The sequence below is a fragment of the Mytilus edulis genome, chromosome 1 (genome assembly GCF_963676685.1).
Source record: "Mytilus edulis chromosome 1, xbMytEdul2.2, whole genome shotgun sequence".
NCBI lineage: Eukaryota > Metazoa > Mollusca > Bivalvia > Mytilida > Mytilidae > Mytilus > Mytilus edulis.
Window position 1 is genome coordinate 112,703,325 of NC_092344.1, and position 19,737 is coordinate 112,723,061.

General features: G+C 32.8%; 1 protein-coding gene across 1 annotated transcript; it reads right to left on the reverse strand.

The window, feature by feature from the left end:
• Positions 1–1,945: 1,945 nt before the first annotated feature.
• Positions 1,946–19,550, reverse strand: LOC139500444 (neuroligin-4, X-linked-like). The gene is made up of 11 exons (XM_071289185.1): positions 19,284–19,550; positions 18,633–18,791; positions 13,863–14,007; positions 13,305–13,490; positions 12,510–12,718; positions 8,008–8,143; positions 6,004–6,084; positions 4,682–4,740; positions 3,865–4,003; positions 3,277–3,412; positions 1,946–2,216 (listed from the first exon to the last, which is right to left on the reverse strand). Exons 1-11 carry the CDS (start codon positions 19,467–19,469, stop codon positions 1,970–1,972), a joined length of 1,683 nt encoding a protein of 560 aa, XP_071145286.1. The 5' UTR covers positions 19,470–19,550; the 3' UTR covers positions 1,946–1,969.
• Between the last annotated feature and the right edge of the window lie 187 nt (positions 19,551–19,737).

The following is a 19,737-nucleotide window of genomic DNA, read 5'->3' on the forward strand; positions in this document are numbered from 1 at the left end:
GGTTTCACGAATTTGTACTTTCTGTTTATATCTATTTTTTTTCTTTTATATCATATTCATATTATAATTCGATATAACACTTACAACTCAAAAGTTTAATTATTTCAGTCAAGACTTGTTAATCTACTTATAATATTGGCAGCATGCTAAAATTAATATCTGTTAAGAAATGTTAGTTATCTAGTGATGGTTTTTGTACATTAAAATATGTTTTCGACCAACTCTTTTTATTGAAAACATGCTTCTATTGAGTAATACATTATTATTGCTTATGATTTGTTGGCTTGCAAAGACAGTATGAATAATAAAGGATGTAATATCCGATGTCATACATTTACACCACCTTCAATATTCATTACAACAAATATTGAAGAGTTTGTCCGACTTATAAATGATGCCGAAAAATAAGCTGTAATGTCCTTTCTTATTAGATTCATCATTTAAATCAATGTGTTTTGAAAAATATTCAGCTCTTTGTACTTCTAACAGACAATCATCTATTCTGTTTGCTGAAGATTACGTTTGTTTGGATTTGTAAGATGACATTTAGTAGAAAATCAGTTAGCCTGATTTACGACGTATAACGCAAGTCTTTGGGGGATAGGGGAGGAATGCTGAATATTTTCAGACATCAGTTCCCTTACAAAAGGTAATGTCTTGATTGTACGATATCTATAAATACTTTAGTACCTTAAATCCTTTCATGAAAAGATGCAAATTTTAGATTTAAGTTATTCTAATATTACAGAGAAGAAAAATATCTAAACTGTGTTAAATTCAGATAACATTTTATACATTTTGCTGCCTCCGAAATTTTTTTCTGAAAAAGGGCATTATTGTCAATTAGACAGCTTTCCGTCATAAACCAAATCACGTATACGTTGGCATCTGTATCATCGTACAGACGTTTGGGATGCCATTACACTAGAAAAAAGTTCCTGTACTAAGTCAGGGATATGGCAGTTGTTATCAAATAGTTCGTTTCTATGTGTATTGGCGTTTGTTTTTGTTGCACTTTGGTGTTCCTATTTTTCCTTTGTTCTCCTCTCCTTGTTGACGTGTTACCATCTGTTGGTTTTGGTTTATAACCCAGATTAGTATTTTCACAATCAATTTATGACTTTTGAACACCAGTATACTACTGTTTCCTTTATATACCGCATAGCTACAAAAGACTAGACATGACATATGTAAAACAAATTCAAAACTAACCGGGCCTGATTAACACAAAAAAACAATAATCGAAAAACAATAATGATGTGATATACCGCAACAAACAATTATTTACTAGCAGGCTCCTGACTTAAGACAAGAAAACACAGAATGCGCTAGGATTAAACTTGTTAGCAGGAACTCAACCTCCCCTTAACATCGGACAGTGGTGTGACAGCACCGCATCAGAACAAACTATAAAAACCACATCTAAATTCCCTTATTTCGATATCTTGTTTATTTGCTATCTGCTGGTTTGACATGATCCATTTTATAAATTCGAATCCAAAGTAATTTACAGAAGTTCAAATCTGAAAATCTTCAAAAAGATACAAATTAAGATGAAATAAAAATTGATAAACTGGCAGGAACTTATATGACGGAGCAAGACCGAGTGTAATCTATTTGTTTGGTGTTTTTGAGCTTTTGTTTTTTTTTCCATTTGATAGGGAACCTTCTCGTTTTGAATTTTTCTCAGAGCTCGTTTTTTTTGTGAATTTACTTTTCAGTACCAATGCCACAATCATGAATATAAGTTGTAGGTTGTCATTGAAATTTTCTATTTCCCAAAATAAGTTTAAGACAAAATTCAATTAAATTCGGAATCCAGCAAACCTGATAAATGCATTCCATAAAGTATTGCCTATTCATAAAAACGTATACGTCAAATTGACAGCATGACATAAAACAGTTAAACACAAGCGACTTATATTACATTACATACAACAATCTACACATTGCAAATATATATTTCTATTCATTTTAATAAAATGCAAAGTACTGCTATAAAACTGTAAATCTCAATTTTTGTAAGAATTTCATTTCCTCCACTGCATTCAAATGTTTGTGTAAAAAGACGTTTGTACCAGAATTCTGTTCTCGGTTCTCTAAAATTAGTTTCAAGGGTGATATTTGTTTGTTGATTATAATAATCAAATCTGTAATATGTTTTCATCGAGGAGTTATACGTTTGAAGTTTTCCTTCTGTTTTAGCAGATAAATATCTGAAATAGAATACAAATAATATTTAAATGTTGTATGTCCTTGTTTTGAGAATTTTTCTCTTTGAACATGGTTCGTTTGGTATTTTCTGTCGTCAAAGGGAAACCTATGGTGTATATGTCAAGTTTTTGTATGGCAAATTAGAAAACAGAACTATTGCAAATTACAAAATAAAACAAGTAAAAAGGATATGAACTCATCAAAACAAAAGTATTATTCGTGTAATTTTGCAATTATATTTGCAATTTGACATACAAGAAGTCTTTCATTGATATCTAGTTGAAAAAAAACAAACAACATAGAACGTAAAGATAGCAAAGTTGGTATATCGTATTGTTTATACATGTTTCTGTGGCCTTCAAGTTGGTGTATAATTTTGTATTGTTTTGCATCGTGAGACGTTTTTGTACTCATATTGTGGGATGGAGTTTCTATATCTTTGTAAGATAATACATTGTGCTATATAAAGACTAAGTTCGGAGTTTTTAGTTGACTGTTTAGACTTGAAAACGTCGTACAATAAACACTTGGTGCCATATCTTGCTTCAAATTTCATTATAAATATGCGTTTAATCTAAATCTCTAGAAATATGAAGTTGATGGGTCAAGAGAAATACTTTTATTATGAGTAAAATAGTAGGTGTATTTCTCTACAATACTTTCGAAAATTCCGTTACATTAGTTGGTAAAAAGCCGTAACGTACATTAAAAGTTTTAAAGAACCAAATTGATAGCTAGCTATCCCTCCAATGTCTTTCATGTTCACGCCTAAACGATAAGGTGGCGTCCACGGGGAGATAGTTTGATGAAGTAGAATCGTGGCTGCTGACTTCTGAAGTTATCTAGAAGAAAGGTTCTGATATTTACTATCATAGGACGTTTTCATCTGTTTGCCCTTGTCATTAGCGTGACAGTACATATCCTACTACATAAATAAGGTTATTGCTAAGAACCTTTGCTGTAGTATTATTGCCTTTAAATACATTTTTGATAGTTATACTGTGGCCTAATTATTTCTATTCGCTAAATTAATATCTATATAAATCATATATATATCGTTACCCATTTTTCACAAAATCACTAATTAATGTCATAGTTTCCCGTGCGACAGCAGCATCTCTTGGTGTGTAAGTAAAACCTGGATGTCCAACTAATGGCTGTCCAAAAACATAGAATAAGTCCCAACCATGCTGAACACCTAGATGACAAAATATAAAACTGTTTGCTAAACAAATCGAATAACATTAGTTTTAAGCGCTAGCACATTGAATTATAAAGCTGTATTTATAAGGCTACAACAAGGAGGTTACGAGTTAAATGAAGATGATGTAATTTGATAAAATACGTCTAACCTAAGCATTGATGTAACGTACACGTTGTCTTGTTGGACATCGGCAGTTATTTTTGTTTTGGTTTATTAGGCAATAAAAAAAATTCTTCTATAAAACAGGGTGGTTGTCTTTCAAATTACTTGCTTGCAGCTAGTGGTTATTTTATTTAAAACTGTTTGTCTTCCTCTCTCTGATTTTCACAGACTATGCACATGTTTTGCTCTTTCGCTTCTATGACTTTTGTATTTTCAATTTGTATCTGTTTACAAGTGCGTGTTTATCTATCATTTGACGAATCCTAAGAGTATTCATACGTTACCTATATAGTCTGGACCCGATATATTCTGAGAAATATACTCAAAACTGAGAACATAAACATCTTTCATCCACTCGGAAATCATATCTGCTAGTTTTATCATTGGCATGAAGAAAACGATGTCTGCACTCATGTGTAAATACTGAAACGAAATAATAAGTGTATCTCTAGGTCGTTCAATTAGATTAGGGGGAAATAAAAACAGTCACGTGTTGCTGTCAAAGAACATTAACTAATACTTTATAACGACACAATGAACAATGAACTCATATATTTAGGTGCGGTTCGCGTATAATTTTTGAAGTATGTCATTTATTCTATTGTGTTTTCACAATAGTTGTAAATCGGTTTTGGCAGTCAGTATATAATGAAAGTTTGCACGAGATTTAACTATCGAGGTTTAGGCAGTGACCATTGTCGTACGTTTCTTTTATATTGAAGTTTAATTTTCATTAAGAATTTTTTTTTTTTTTAATGTATTGAAGTTGTATGTAAAGAATTACTGTGTGTTTTGTATATATTTTGTAGATGTTTGATTGTTGTCTTTTACCGGTATTGTTGATTGTTTAATGTTTATAAACCGGGATTTGTTTTCGTAGATGCATGGTTTCCGTATTTAAAACATGAACTGTTAATGATGTTTGATATTTTCGAATTAGTTCATCTAAAAGACATCAGAATTCAATTGCTTTAAACATTAAATACAAACTTGTACTATACATAAATATCCTACCTTCGTCAGTTTTTGGACAAATATGTGAATGATATGAGAAAAATAGCTAAATTTAGTGGGACATTTTTATTAGTAGAATTTACTTACATGGGGAAACTGTGATATGTTATTCGTCTTCCATTCCTCATAAACTTTTTTAATGTCTCCTATGAAAATTTATATATTGATATGTATATAATGTGTTACGTGATAATTGTGAGATGACATAAAATTCAAGAAGCAAATACTAAATCTCTTATTCTACAATTAAGAATTATAATGAAGAAATGAACATTGTATGTGACGGCCAAAAATGTCGCAAAGTAAAATGAAGTGTCTTCCACATTGAATTCCGTATCACACATGCATAGTATTAACCTTTTAATATATTAAATAACATGAACTGACGGGTGATTTTCTGGAACATGTAATTATAGATAATGACTGATCATCTCGACGAGATCATTTTTTTCGCTTGAGCCGGTACAGCGAAAGTGAGAAAAGCAATCGAGTTGAGATGACTAATGATAATCTGTTTATCGCTATTTTACCTTGTTGCGTTGTCCTTTTCATGTCAATTTTATTGACAACGCCACGTGGTGCCCCCTTAGTGTCAAGCAATGATTTTCATATCACTGGACTCCGCTGAGAAAGGAAATAATCAGTCAGCAAGGTCAAAGGAACATTTCGTAAAATAGCGATAATAATGCTTAGTTTCAAAGGTAAAAATCAGAAATCACAAGTAGACGAGAAACAGACACACCATGGACTGATAGAAACTCGTCAAAAAGAATTACAACAGTATATTAAGCACAACATAAAAACTAAAGACTGGTCATCAAAACCTCTACAAAAAAATCCGTTCAAACTTAGTGAAACCAGTTGTCATGAATGAGCAAAACCTATTCAACGAGTTGGACCAATCGTGTCGTTCATGATTATTAAAAATATTTGATAAGTCTTATTCGGTTATGACACGACTTAGGAAGAAAGAACGTGATTGTGGTTCCGACACTTAGAAAATATTCGTGATCATCTCTATCATGGAAATTCTATAACGGTCATTCAAACCTGACTGCGTTGTAAATTCTACAGAGGAATATGATTTTACAACTTTACCAACAGGAATTAGAATCCCTCCTATTCACATTAATATGGAATGAGTATGTTTTTGTGTCTTACATATATGCCTCATATGACGATTATGTTTATTTTTGTATCTAAAAACTTACTATAAAATCACTTGTATAGTTCGTGTTCCTCTTCCTATTGGGAATTTTCGTCTGTCGTGAAGTTGAGTGATTTTCGTTTTACTCATATGAAAATATATTACTATCATGTCTTTGTAGTCTAATCTTATGCATTTTTTTTTTAAATTACAGTCAACGAAATGAAAAATACATTTTGAACAGTAAATACGTTTTACTTACGTTCAAATGTCTTTGGAAACATATGTTTGTACTGTTCCAAAAAGACATCTATACTTTTGTATCTATAATACTCTGATATCTCTGAAAATACATATTTGCATACTCGTTTAAGCCCCAGTCCCACTAGACCACGATCACACCACACTCACCGGGATCTAAAATAAATTCAGATCATGGTGAGGTAAAATGTAAATTTTCGTTGCATTCACGATGCTACTACGTCCTCGTTACGCTTCGACAACGATCCCGCTACGATTATACCACGTTCTCACCACGCTTATTATGCGACCTCACTGCGATTATCGCGATCTCTCTACGCTTATTCTGCGACCTAACTGCGATTATCTCGATCTCTCTCGCAAATCACGTCCTCACTGCGACTATACCACGATTTAAACGATTGTAACACGATCTTACCACGCTTCTACTGCAATCATAGCACGCTCTTTCCACGACCATACTACTATCATACCGCGATCTTACTACGCTCTCAGCAATAACGTCAACATCGCGTTCCATATAAATACTGTCTCATTCTTTCTATTTATCATTGATACGTACACATTCTCCGAAACAACGCAGTCCTGCAACCAAAATCTACTTAAGGGTAAGGGTAGTCTAGAGTTAGAGGCAGAGGGTGATCGGATAGTAACGAACGAATCATGATCCAGAAGATATATGTCGGACCAACCAATCCAACCTGAATCACAAGTTATTGCTAGTCCATCAAGATCAAATGATGATGTTTAAGTGAACGATAATACGGATGACACAGATGTGCGTGTCAAGAATGATTAAACTGTTGGAGATAAAGTAAAAGAGGTCCAAATTACATACAGACAAACAAAAGCTAGAGAGCTTTTGTAAATTATATATGACAAGGACAATAAGCATGATGATCGTAGTATGAATGTAGTCGTGCTAAAATCGTACTATGGTCTTGAACAGCGTAGTATAAGCGTGGTATAAGCGTGGTTTAAACGTGGTTTAGTTGTAGTGGAAGCGTGTTTGAGTCGCGGTAAGAATGTGATGGTAGTAGTTAGGTCGTAGTAAAGTCACTGTGATATCGTAACGCAGTCTCCCCGACTAGAGACGCGCTTTCGCTATGCTGTCGCTACGATGGTACATCGACCTTTGCGATCTTACCATGACCTTACTGCGTTCTTAATACGCTTCTACTACGACCTCATTTCGCCACAACCGCACCACGCTTATTTTGCACATGTTCAAAGTTGGCCACGCTCATCACGATCATGGAGACCTCACCACGACCGTACTACAACCTTACTATGATCTGCATGATCGCACTACGATTGTCAAAAATTTTTCAAAGATCGTAGTGCGATTGTGGCCTAGTGGGACTGCGGTATTAAAGGGTTATTCTGCAATTTATTAACAATTGCGTTTTATATTGTAAATGCAGAATGAACAATGTGTGCTACAGGTATAATTTTCTATATATAAAATTTCAAATCCTGGTATTTATGATGAGTTTATTTACAACCACTGGGTCGACGTCATTACTGGTGGAGTTGAAATTCCCCGAGGGTATCACCAGCCCAGAAGTGTTGACTTGAGTTATCATTGATATGTTCATAATTATAAATTAACTGTTAACAACACTTTGAATTTTTAAAATACTAAGGCTTTTGTACCTCAGGAATAGATTACTTTAGCTGTATATGGTAAACTTTTAGGAATTTTTGGTCCTAAATGCTCTTTAACTTCGTATTTTATTTTGGCTCTTTTAACATTTTTTTATTCGAGTGTCCTTATGAGTCTTTTGTGGACGAAACGTGCATCTGGCGTAAATATAAAATTTCAATTCTGGTATCTATGATTAGTTTATTTTCTACTGTACACTTAACAAACAAAGGAAGTTTTAGGAACAACAAATTGAAAGATGATCCAAAGTTTGAAGGAAATAATTTGAAAAGAATAATCATGATCTTTCATAGCAATATATGATTTATAATAATACATTAATAAAAAATATTCACATACGTGAAATGCGTGGTTCAAATCCTTCGTCACGCGCCATCATAAATAGAACAGAATCGACATGAGGTGCTTGGCATGTGAACAGTTTGTCTGGACTTTCTGTTAAATATTCTCCATCCACCACAGCCTTGAATACATCCTGTAACAAATAAAGCCAACAGTTTTATCTGTAAAATATGGGTTATAAACTAAACCAGAGGGAAATACCGGGCTAAAAACTAAAACTGAGGGAAACACATCAACTTGGAAGAAGAACAACAAATCAACAGAAACACTGAAGTGCAACTTAAACAAACAACAATGCAACATAAATAGAAACTAATCATTAGATAACAACTGCCATATTCCTGACTTAGTACAGGACAAATAAAAGATTTATTAATCAATATGAAGATTATTCTATTTCATCTATCATGCAAACACAAACAATGTATTCAAACTGAGAAATATCAGCAAAAACGTTTGAAATATCCAACCTGTTTACCAACAGAAGGATGTAACCCGTTCTAATTTGAGACAAGAATAAACTACCACTTTATATTGGTTGATGAAACGAAACATCATGATTTGATTTGTATAGTTTTTATTTGTGGAGGAAGTCGGATTGCCCGGTGAAAACCACCGACATTAGATAGGAAAACTGACATCCTAGTCAATTAAGATTGAAGTCGAGTGCACCCACATGAGCGGGATCCGAACTCACAATCTTAGTATTAACTGGCTAGTGATTACAGTAGTAACTACTTAGACCACTTGGTTACCGAAACGTAATGAGATCGATTATAGAAAGTAATTTCTTTTGGGGAAAAAATATTTTTAATCGTTGTTTATATCTAAGCGTATTGTATTTTTGAAGATCTTAGTTAGTCCTTGTTAAATATATTGACAAATGTGTGGACTCTGGCCGATCAAGCGCTTGGCAAACGTTTATGAATTAAACACTTGTCATTTGAAAACTATGTTAACACAAAGATTTCTTAACTTGTGTTGTTGCATCGTTTTAATAAAGTTAAGGTATACCCTATATAGATTATTGTTTTCGGTTTCATAGACTTACTCCTTTTTACACGACCGCCAAATTTTTCAGTTCGTATAATCTTATCACGTTGTCAGCGTCGTCGTTGTCCTCAAAAGACTTCTGATTTCCAAACATTATCATGGGTATAATCTTTAGGATCTCCATGAAATTGTACCACAAGGTTGCATACCACAACAGGAAAGTTAGGACTGATTTTTGAGGTTATTGATTTAACTGTTTAGAAATTAAGGGCAAACATAATGGCCAAGACGCATTTTTTTGTTTTGTTTCTGGACATTGCCTTGTGTATAAGTGTATTGATCTCTATTACAATGTACCATAAGGTTCTATATCTAAAAGGAAAGGTTGTGATTGATTTTGGGCGTTGTGGCCTAATCCGTTTAAGAATTATTTTTTTCATTAAAAATTTCATTTTTCTTTGGTTTGGGGCAGTTTTGAGTTTGTCCAAATTGGAATCTCAAATTGAATTTTGTTTGATTTCAACAACAAGTAAACTAATGGGTTTGTTTAATATGCTGAACCTGTGTGTTTAGATTTTGGATTTTTTTGTCCATTTTGAAATTGGTCAATATTAAGGTACAAAGGGCCCAAATTTAAACATTGTTTGATTTCATCAAGACTATAATTCTTGGGCTTCTCTGATTTGCTAAATCCAACCATGTAATTAGAATTTGATAATTTAGACAATTCAAATTGTAAGCTCTAGAACAACATGCATTATTCGTCAGAAACATGTGCTAAATCAAATGTTTAATACAATTCAAATTAAGATCTGTGTTGCAAAATTGATAGAAATTGTTAAGAGATTCATAATTCAAGAAAGATATTTAGCATCATTAAATAATTTTCATGTATCAATATAGTTCAAATTTACTTTCCGTTATTAGAAATTTTGAAAAATAGTCGGAGGTAAGTTTAATATGGCTTGCAAGGACATTGTATTAATAAGGCAGGATGTTTTGGAAATTATTTTTTTAAATGTTTTGGTAATTCTCTTTATAGTTTGTTTGTTATTCTGTATTAATTAATTTCAGAATGCTGTATTCATAATTTTCCTTTTTAAGAAAAAATCGTAGCTTATATTGTCCATTAACGAGTAAATGAATCAAATCTTAAATGTACATGGATGTGCTGAACCTAATCGTTTATTCAGATTTTTGATATTTAGGAACATAAAAGCTAAAAGTTCAATTCAAAAGTATAAGTTAATTGTCCACATTCATTTTGTGTAAGAAACCAATGATGTGTCAAATATTTAATCAAAATCCAAATTCAGAGGTATATCAAACTTAAGTGTAGTGTCAATACTTTGTTCTAACTGTGTAGGGTTTAATCCCTTCGGTCGTATCAAGCTAGTATAAGAACCCGAGGAGCATTTAATTGAATTTGGTATTTTTTGTAAAAAAACAAATCTATATCGTATATTATTTCTTCTAAGCAAAGGAAACAAACATCAAAAATATAAAAACTAAATTTGGTTTCAAATGTAACGTAAAAAGAAATATGTGATGTTCTGACAAAAATTGGCTATTCTGTACTGTATATAAAATAAATCTAAATCTCTCAAATTGAGAAAAAAGAAAAGGTTCAATAAAGAAACAAAACGAAAAGCAGTCTGAACGATACTATATCAAATCGTGATTGTGACAGCGGCTTCCAAAATCGAAATCAAAGTACAAAAATGTAGGTAGTGAAATAAAAACAAGATGCTCCGCAGGGCACAGCTTTATACGACCGTAGAGGTTGAACCCTGAACGGTTGGGGCAAGTATGGACACAACATTCAAGCTGGATTCAGCTCTTAATTTGGATTGTGGTTAAATAGTTGACACAGCATAGGTTTCTGACACAGAATGAATGTGGTCTAATAAACTTAAAATTTGTTTTTTGCCTTTGAGCAATTCACTATGCTGTTGAATATTAATCCTCTCAAAAAAATGTTTGAAGAAATTTTCTTTTTATTTATGAAATCTGAAATGAGAAAAATTGACCCCCCTCCCCCCAATTTTTTTTCACATCCCCCTTTCCCTTATTCCAAAACTGATCTCTTCAAATTTCTAATGGAGTTTGCAACAATAACTACTCATTTAAATACATCATAAAATGTTAAAATGTAAAAAAAAGTGCTTGTTATCACTGAATGGTAAAGATTGTTTTAATTTATCAGTTGGTAGTAAAAGTGAATATACATTGTATATTGTATAAAACAATGATTTAAGTTGATTCAACTACTATTCTTGACAAAGAAAGATAACTCCAATTGAAAATGTCTTGCTATTGCACAATACTGTGCAATTAGATATTTCTTGCTATTGCGCAATACTGTGCAATTGAAAATACTTACTATTGAACAATACTGTGCAATTGAAGATTTCTTGCTATTGCGCAATACTGTGCAATTGAAAATTTCTTGCTATTGCACGATACTGTGCAATTGAAGATTTCTTGCTATTGCTGAATACTGTGCAATTGAAAATTTCTTGCTATTGCACAATACTTAAAATAATTATTTTGGATCCTGATTTGAACCAACTTGAAAACTTGGCCCAAAATCAAAAATCTAAGTACATGTTTAGATTCAGCATATCAAAGAACCCCAAGGATTCAATTTTTGTTAAAATCAAACTAATTTTAATTTTGGACCTTTTGGACCTTAATGTAGACCAATTTGAAAACGGGACCAAAAATTCAGAATCTACATACACAGTTAGATTCGGCATATCAAAGAACCCCAATTATTCAATTTTTGATGAATTCAAACGAAGTTTAATTGTGGACCCTTTGGGCCCCTTATTCCTACACTGTTGGGACCAAAACTACCAAAATCATTCCCAACCTTCCTTTTATGGCCATAAACCTTGTGTTTAAATTTCATAGATTTCTATGTACTTATACTAAAGTTATGGTGCAAAAACCAAGAATAATGCTTATTTGGGCCCTATTTTGGCCCCTAATTCCTAAACAGTTGGAACCAAAACTCCCAAATCAATTCCAACCTTCCTTTTGTGGTCATAAACCTTGTGTCAAAATTTCATAGATTTCTATTTACTTAAACTAAAGTTATAGTGCGAAAACCAAGAAAATGCTTATTTGGGCCCTTGTTGGCCCCTAATTCCTAAACTGTTGGGACCAAAACTTCTCAAATCAATCCCATTTTTCCTTTTGTGGTCATAAACTTTGTGTTTAAATTTCATAGATTTCTATTTACTTAAACTAACGTTATAGTGCGAAAACCAAAAGTCTTCGGACGACGACGACGACGACGCAGACGACGACGCCAACGTGATACCAATATACGACCAAAAAATTTTCAATTTTTGCGGTCGTATGCAAAAATCTTCATAATGAGATGAGCCCCTCAGGGATGGGAAATGGAAACCGACAAAACAAATTGAAACGGAGATGCATGAATGGCAAAGAGAAGTGGAAGATAATTACAATGAATTCTTCGTAGTGTTAAAATTTACCTGTCCATAAACGATCGAAGATAAGAAATCATCGATGGTTGAACCAGCGACAAGATTCGTAATATGACCTTCAACTTTTTTATTTGTAGGACTGGTATCTTGTTTACAGGATGTGGGAATGTCACTCTGTCTACTGGTTTTCACACAAGAGGACATCATCCAATGGGCTAATGGTGAACCACTGTGAATTATTGCATATCTAAAAAGACCTGCCAAATATATAAAACATTGCATTTACTACATTCAAGTTAAGACGATGGGTTATAATTTCTCCATCGGAGACCATTTTATAAATGCTTTTAAATATAAAACATCGTTTCGAATCATCACCTGCAAAATAAATAAAACACTTCATATACTATATTACAGTTAAGACGATGTGCTATAATTTCCAGATAAATCTCCATCGGAAACCATTTTGATAAATGCTTTTAATTATGAATTATCGTTTCGAATCATTACATATATAGCGATTAATATCGGCATATCAAATATAAATAAAATGAATGCACAAATCTAGCCTCTTTTTCTGTGATAAGTTTACATATTTTGTAAAACATTTCCAAACTACTAATTTTTATTGCATAAAATCTTCAGTTAAATTTTCATTAAACTTGTCGTATCGACCTCAGCTAATCCAGATAAAAACATCTACTAACATTCAATTTAGATAACAACAGAATATGTTAAGCATTTTGTTTTAAATTCAGGTTGAAATCCAATATAAATTGTACATGTTGCCAGTTTCTTATTTTAGATCAAACGTGATTGTAAAGTGATAAACTTGCAGCTTACCATGAGTGAGATTCGACATAAGATGCAGACCTACATCTCCTGCTCCAGCACTGTGTCCATGTATTGTCACTTTGGACGGATCACCCTCGAAGAACCCGATATTTTCTTTAACCCAACGCATTGCCTTCACTTGATCCATTAATCCATTGTTTCCCTTAATGCCTTGTTCGGGCTTTGCATAAAACCCTGTACAAATGAAAATTTTGAAGGGTTTTCAAAGTCTATAATATAAATGAAAACGAATGTTACAAAATTAATTTGAATCAATAATCATTGATAATGAGATACGTATTGTTTTTGTCTGTTTTTTAGTGAAAAATCTACTGTAAACCATATAACTATCACTTTTGTTAACCCTTTATAGATTATGAGTTTAGACATCATATACTTATTATTACTTTTCCGTATCTATGTGATGTGTTTATGCTATACCCTTACTGACTATTATGTAAAACGTATATTTTAAACTCGAATTAATAAAAAAAAAATGTTATTGTAAACGCCACTTGATGAAAAGAAACAGCATTAATTCTTATCCTATTTTAAGAGATTATGCACCTAAGACGCCAACCCTGTAATTGATTGTGATAACTATCATCTGTCCATGTGCTGCTAATATGTCTCCATCAAACATGGCACCCATGCCGTCAGCATTATCTCCTCCGTGAATAAAGAAATGGACCGGAAGATCAGATTTCTCAACCTGAAATAACACAATCGTTTCATTCCATGCATTTCATTGTTGTAAAGGCGTCTACCTAAAAATGCTGAAACAAAGAAACGCAGTTTATTTTTCTCGTGTAGCATTTTGTCATATCATGTTTTATTGGTTGAAAACTATCAGTAAAAGCCATTTTTGTTTACATACGTACAATTTGTCGGGTTTTTATGTTATTCGTTTCTTTCAGGTCGTCCTTTTTTTATCAGTTTATTTTTTTTTGTAAAATAGATTACCGTGAACTTGTGGTCCAATCGACTCTAAACTTAGTACTCATGTTGCGAAGTCTTTAGTTTTCTATGTTGTGTTTTGTGTACAATTTTTATTTTTAGCCATGGCATTATCAGTTTATTTTCCAATTTATGAGTTTAAATGTCCCTTTCAGCCTTACAACTAAGCCCTAAAATTCAAAATGATGTTGAATAAAAAGTGAACTTATCCACTGCACCATTTAGAAAACACCATGTTTTCAAGTTAAACTGTCACATCAATTATATTATGTTAGTTCACAGATACCACATGGTTTCTTTCTCATTCTCAATTCTCCCTTACACTGCTTTTGAATTATCTCAATTGTCCATTAACCAGAAAACCCTAGTTTTCCCCCTTTTTTGGCCCTATTTCCTAAATGGTTTGAGCCATAACACCCAAAGTCAATCCTAACCACCCCTTTCTGGTATGAAAACTTGTGGTATTATTTCAGAGAGATTCATACACTTAAACACAAGTTATTGTCTGGAAACTAAAAATGCTTATTTGGGCCCCTGCTTTGGCCCCTAATTCCTAAACTGTTGGGACCAAATATTAGCTGTCGTATAAAAATAATAAGGTTTTCCAATAAATCTTGAAAGTCAGGATAAACAACATTCAAGAATATTTCCAAAAAAAATAAAATATAAACGCAAAAAAATAGAGGGAGGGGGAGGCAACTCCATATGTGCCTGTGCATTTTCCTAAAACTTTTAAAGTTTTAATCTAACAATTTTTTTAAACATCTTTTGTTAAGTAATATTATCTGTCGCCTTATCAGTATGAAATGACAGATTTATAGCCCTTCTTAACCATTTTATAACTGAATGAAGATATGAATTTTCACTTTCTTGTGCATGGCAGGCGCGTAGCTACGTTTACGTCAAAACGGCCGTGCGTACACTTTGATAAAAAAAAATTAGTATAATCTTTATAGAATAAAAAGATCTGATTGAAAACACTCGGCCTTGTAATTCTTTCTTCAACGGCTTGTTATAGCGAATATAAGTGACGAAATTTACTTTTTAACCAAATGGTATCATAATATATATGTGTTCTGTTAAAGTCTGAATCTACTGTGAATCCTCTTGTTGAAAGCAGTTCATTATCTGCTGAGATTTGATGTGGTTTGAACTTTTGTCGAACTTGTGATATAGCAATCCTCAATTTTGTCGGCGGCGGCAATATCTAGTCAAGTATATTGGTAAGTTTTCGTGAAATTTACGGAAGTTTGACAAAGGTTTGTTTATGATGAAAAAAATATCCAAGGCATAATGATGATTTTTTTGTACAAATATATCATGCTTACAAGGTACCCAACATACCGGTTCAAATGTTAGCAATTTTCAGATCCGTAAGGCGAGAGAATTTCCCCCCCTCAACCGGTATTTTTTGGCAAATACTCCTTGTAAGCATGATTTATACGTTTAATTCCACCGAATTCTCTTTTTTCCAATTTGCCGTCAGATTTGCTAGCAAAAAGAGTAGAAGTCACAAATGGAATCCCTTATGGTGTAATACACAAAATCATGGTACGTCACATCGTTGTATACGAAAATAGGTCGAAATAAATATCCCTTGATTTTGATAGTTGTAAGTAATTAGTCCTACATGTTATTGTAGTAAAACATCTCTGTGGTATAAATGTGATGAACATGGATCACCTGTTTTATTTTACTAGGGTTCATCTTATTTCTTTTATCAAGCTGAAACATTGTTATACGAACTCGTTATGTTTGAAAGTTGAACAGTTGTCTACTTTCGGTTTTGTTTTGTTTACATTGCTATGGATATTTATAATATTTAGAATCAGTAACGGACCGGTCGTGGTTAGCATACCCGGAAATATTCCGATCGGTAGTCGTAAACATAAGGGCCGTCATTCAAACGTTTTAGCATTAAGGGTTAGGTAATTATAAACACTCATATGAATAAGACATATGGTATCGTCCAAATTAAATGGTATGGTCCAAAACCTTAGTATATAAGCTGATGTGCTGTCAGAACAAGGGTCGCTTGATGGATAATCTAGACGCTTCAAAGAAGGGAAAAGGTAATTATTTACACTTTATAAAATAATTAATAGAATCTGAATAAGAATCTATCTGCGTACCTGAATAAGGTTGCAGGAGTATTAAAGTTGTATTTACGCACCGGGTAATAGGTGCATAGGCGAATGTGCGGAAATACGTGCACTGGTTAGGCAGTGCACAGGCTGAATAAGCCAGATAGTGCACAGGATAGCGGTGCACAGGATAGTAGCGCATAGGTAGACATTAGCAAGGTTTGGAATAGTGAACAGGTTAGCACTGGTTGTTGCTTAACACAAGGTCTGTTCAAAGACAGCAACACGTCCCACAAATTGTTATTGTGTGTCAGAGGCAAAAGTTAACAAATTAAAGATAAACATATAAGAAACGGTGCAGCTTCCAATATCCAGGGGTAAACTTTGGTACGATACCCAGAAGTCACTACCCCGAGTACGTGACATAAACACATGTCTTGGGTATTTCAAAGCACCATTATTTTTTTATTTGGAATTTCTATAGAATATTTTGTAAACTTGAGGTTACATGGTTACTAAACCTTGTACACAGATTAAATAAGGGGGAGACATTTGATTGGTTAACTTCCAGTGATGGTTATTTTCTTATACGCAATAAAATGTTATGCGATTTTTTTTCTATAGTACTGGACAGGATAAAACTTTACTCATACCAAGTGTTCCTTTATTTGAAACAAAGATAAATTCTGCACATTTTTTTGAAAAGTGCAAATTTAACAAAGATTAATAGGGGGAAATCAATGGTGGTATTACACTTTTTGACATATAAACCGGCAGAGAAAAGAAAAACTCAATACAGGTATATAAAACATTTGTAAACAAAACGTAAAAAATACCATTTCTCTCATCCAGTGAAAATACAACATTATTATATAAGGTGGAATTATATGTTAAATTTCACGTATTTTACGGATGAAAGGAATTTTTTTTGTAATTAACAAGTAGTTTCAGTCTGGGATTTAAGTATGTTAAACGTCGTTTACTTTGTCAAACCTACATCGAATTTTATGTTTTAAGTTATTTATGATTTTATGTCTGAAGCAAAATTTGAAAGGATTTTTTTTCGTTCATTTTTCAGTATCATACTGACAAACGGACTTTTCTTTACGCAATTAACAGACGGTCCGGGAAATATTTTTTTTTACATGATAATTTTATAAACCTTTATAAATTGTCTTGAAATTTGGACTGACGTATAGACCGTAAAAAACATAATGCCCCACGGGGCATAAAAATACACAATTTAGATTCTAAAGTATGTTGCTATTGACGAGTTTTTAACAGGAAAGGTTTCTCATTATCGATAACTCGTTAGCTTTTGGGGCTTCGCCCCCTCGAGCCCACTACCACTTGGTGCTTTTATCTGGACCCACTTGGGGCCGTACGACCCCATGCCAAGGTTCGGGCGTACACGTTATAATGACATAGCTACGCCACTGCATGGATGTACGACTGCTTTGGTATATTTAGCCTCTCGCATATTTTTATCCAGACTTAGCGGTTCACTGTACAATGCATTACGATAGTGGTAGTAAGGAATGGTGCCTTGTGGTCCCATGTATATGTTTGGTGTTGGTCTACAGCATAGTGCTTTGACTTTATGAAATGATTTTGGTACAACCGTTTCTCTAAGTAATGTAGAAAATCTCAATATGTAGATCGTAATGTCATTATTTGACTTCAATTTTTGTGTGCTTCCTTGTCCTTACATGTTTTATTAGACTCAACAAAGTCAGAAAATATGAGCGTTTTCAATATGCTTGTCAGAATTATGCCATTTTTCTTTAATTGCGTAAAAGAGGGTCATACGGGGTTTTATCTCACAGAAATATCAAGAAGACATATTGTACAACTTCTATAGCTTTCATTTTAATTAACGTGTTGAAGTTAAAAGAGTTTTTGAAGGTTTTAATGTAGATAAAACACGAGGGTTGGAATCAAAACAGATGTTCTGAAGTATATATTAAATTGATAAGTTCGTTACACCAATCATTCGACGATTTGTAACATCACTTCAAATGAATCAAAATATTAGTATCTAATCAACGGTAGATGCTGGTTTTCACAGACATAGTTTGATGTAATTGTCTAAACGTAGGCTATTAAGATTTTTATCAGTAAATTTTGAAAATACTGATATAAATGGTTCGCGTGTATACGTTTCAACATATATGTTTGAACTGTGTATTTAATTCATTAAAAGTTATAACTAATTTTTTTTCATTATAAACTGTAAACAACAATGAATAATAATAAATATTCATATTACTGAACCAGTGCAGTATACTTTTCTTACCTTAGGCACGTAAACGTTCATATACAAACAATCTTCACTCTTCATATTAAATGTTGGTTTGTGAACTTGAATGTATTTCAAATCATATGTTGGGCATGCTGGCGGAATTTTCTTCGTGTCTAAAATATTTGGCCACCACTTCGCAGGGTCTTCTGGTCTCTGTAAAACAAGATTAAGTAAAATGACTTTAAATTGGTTCATTTATTTTTATTTGTGTTACAATTTTGCAACAAAAATAGTACTTTAATTATGATTTAATGATTTAACATGTTTAACATTCTCCTTCGCCATTCATGGACATGATAGGACTGTAAATTATTTGGTATCTCGTCCTGTAGTCTTAATCTTTTCCGAAGCTCTTTTGTTGATACCCAACTTATGTCAGGTTGAGACTGTGTAATTTACATTTAAACAGACCTGCGTTAGATAAATCAAAACATTATAATTTTCGACTCTTTTCAATGGTATTTCTAGTTCTTTTGTTGCTCAGAAAAGTAAAGATAAAATCAAATAATGATTTTCATAAGGTTTTAAAAGGGCCGTTTGAAGTATAAACTTGTAATATTCTTCTCATAAATTTGTTTCAACTTCTAAACTGTTGTTAATGACAAAACTTTTGTTCGTAAGACTGCAATACAACAGATGTCTTACCTTAAAACGAAGTTTTCCTATCGGCGGAGCTGCATACGGAACACCTAAGTATTCCTCAACGTCAATTCCTGAAACTCGTGATGAAATAAAACCTCGTACTTCTCCATACATTGTATGTCGGACATTAGAATTAATTAATGTGGAAAAAATCTGATTAATTAATGTAAATACACAAAACAATTTCATCTTTGCAGTGAAACTGAAGTATGTGTGTTTTCATCGAGAAATGTGTGCTACTTATAACCTTTATCATAATAGATTTCCCACGTTATGGGAAAATAATTAACAGAAAAGCTATTTGCCATTCATCTGTTATTTACAATTGATTAAAGTGCAATTGTTTGTTGTCATTTTATTTAATGCGACCCTTACAAGATTCATTTATTTGACGGAACATACATTTAACCTCGGAAAACTGCCCTGTAATTGGATTCCATAACTATTCTTATTGTAT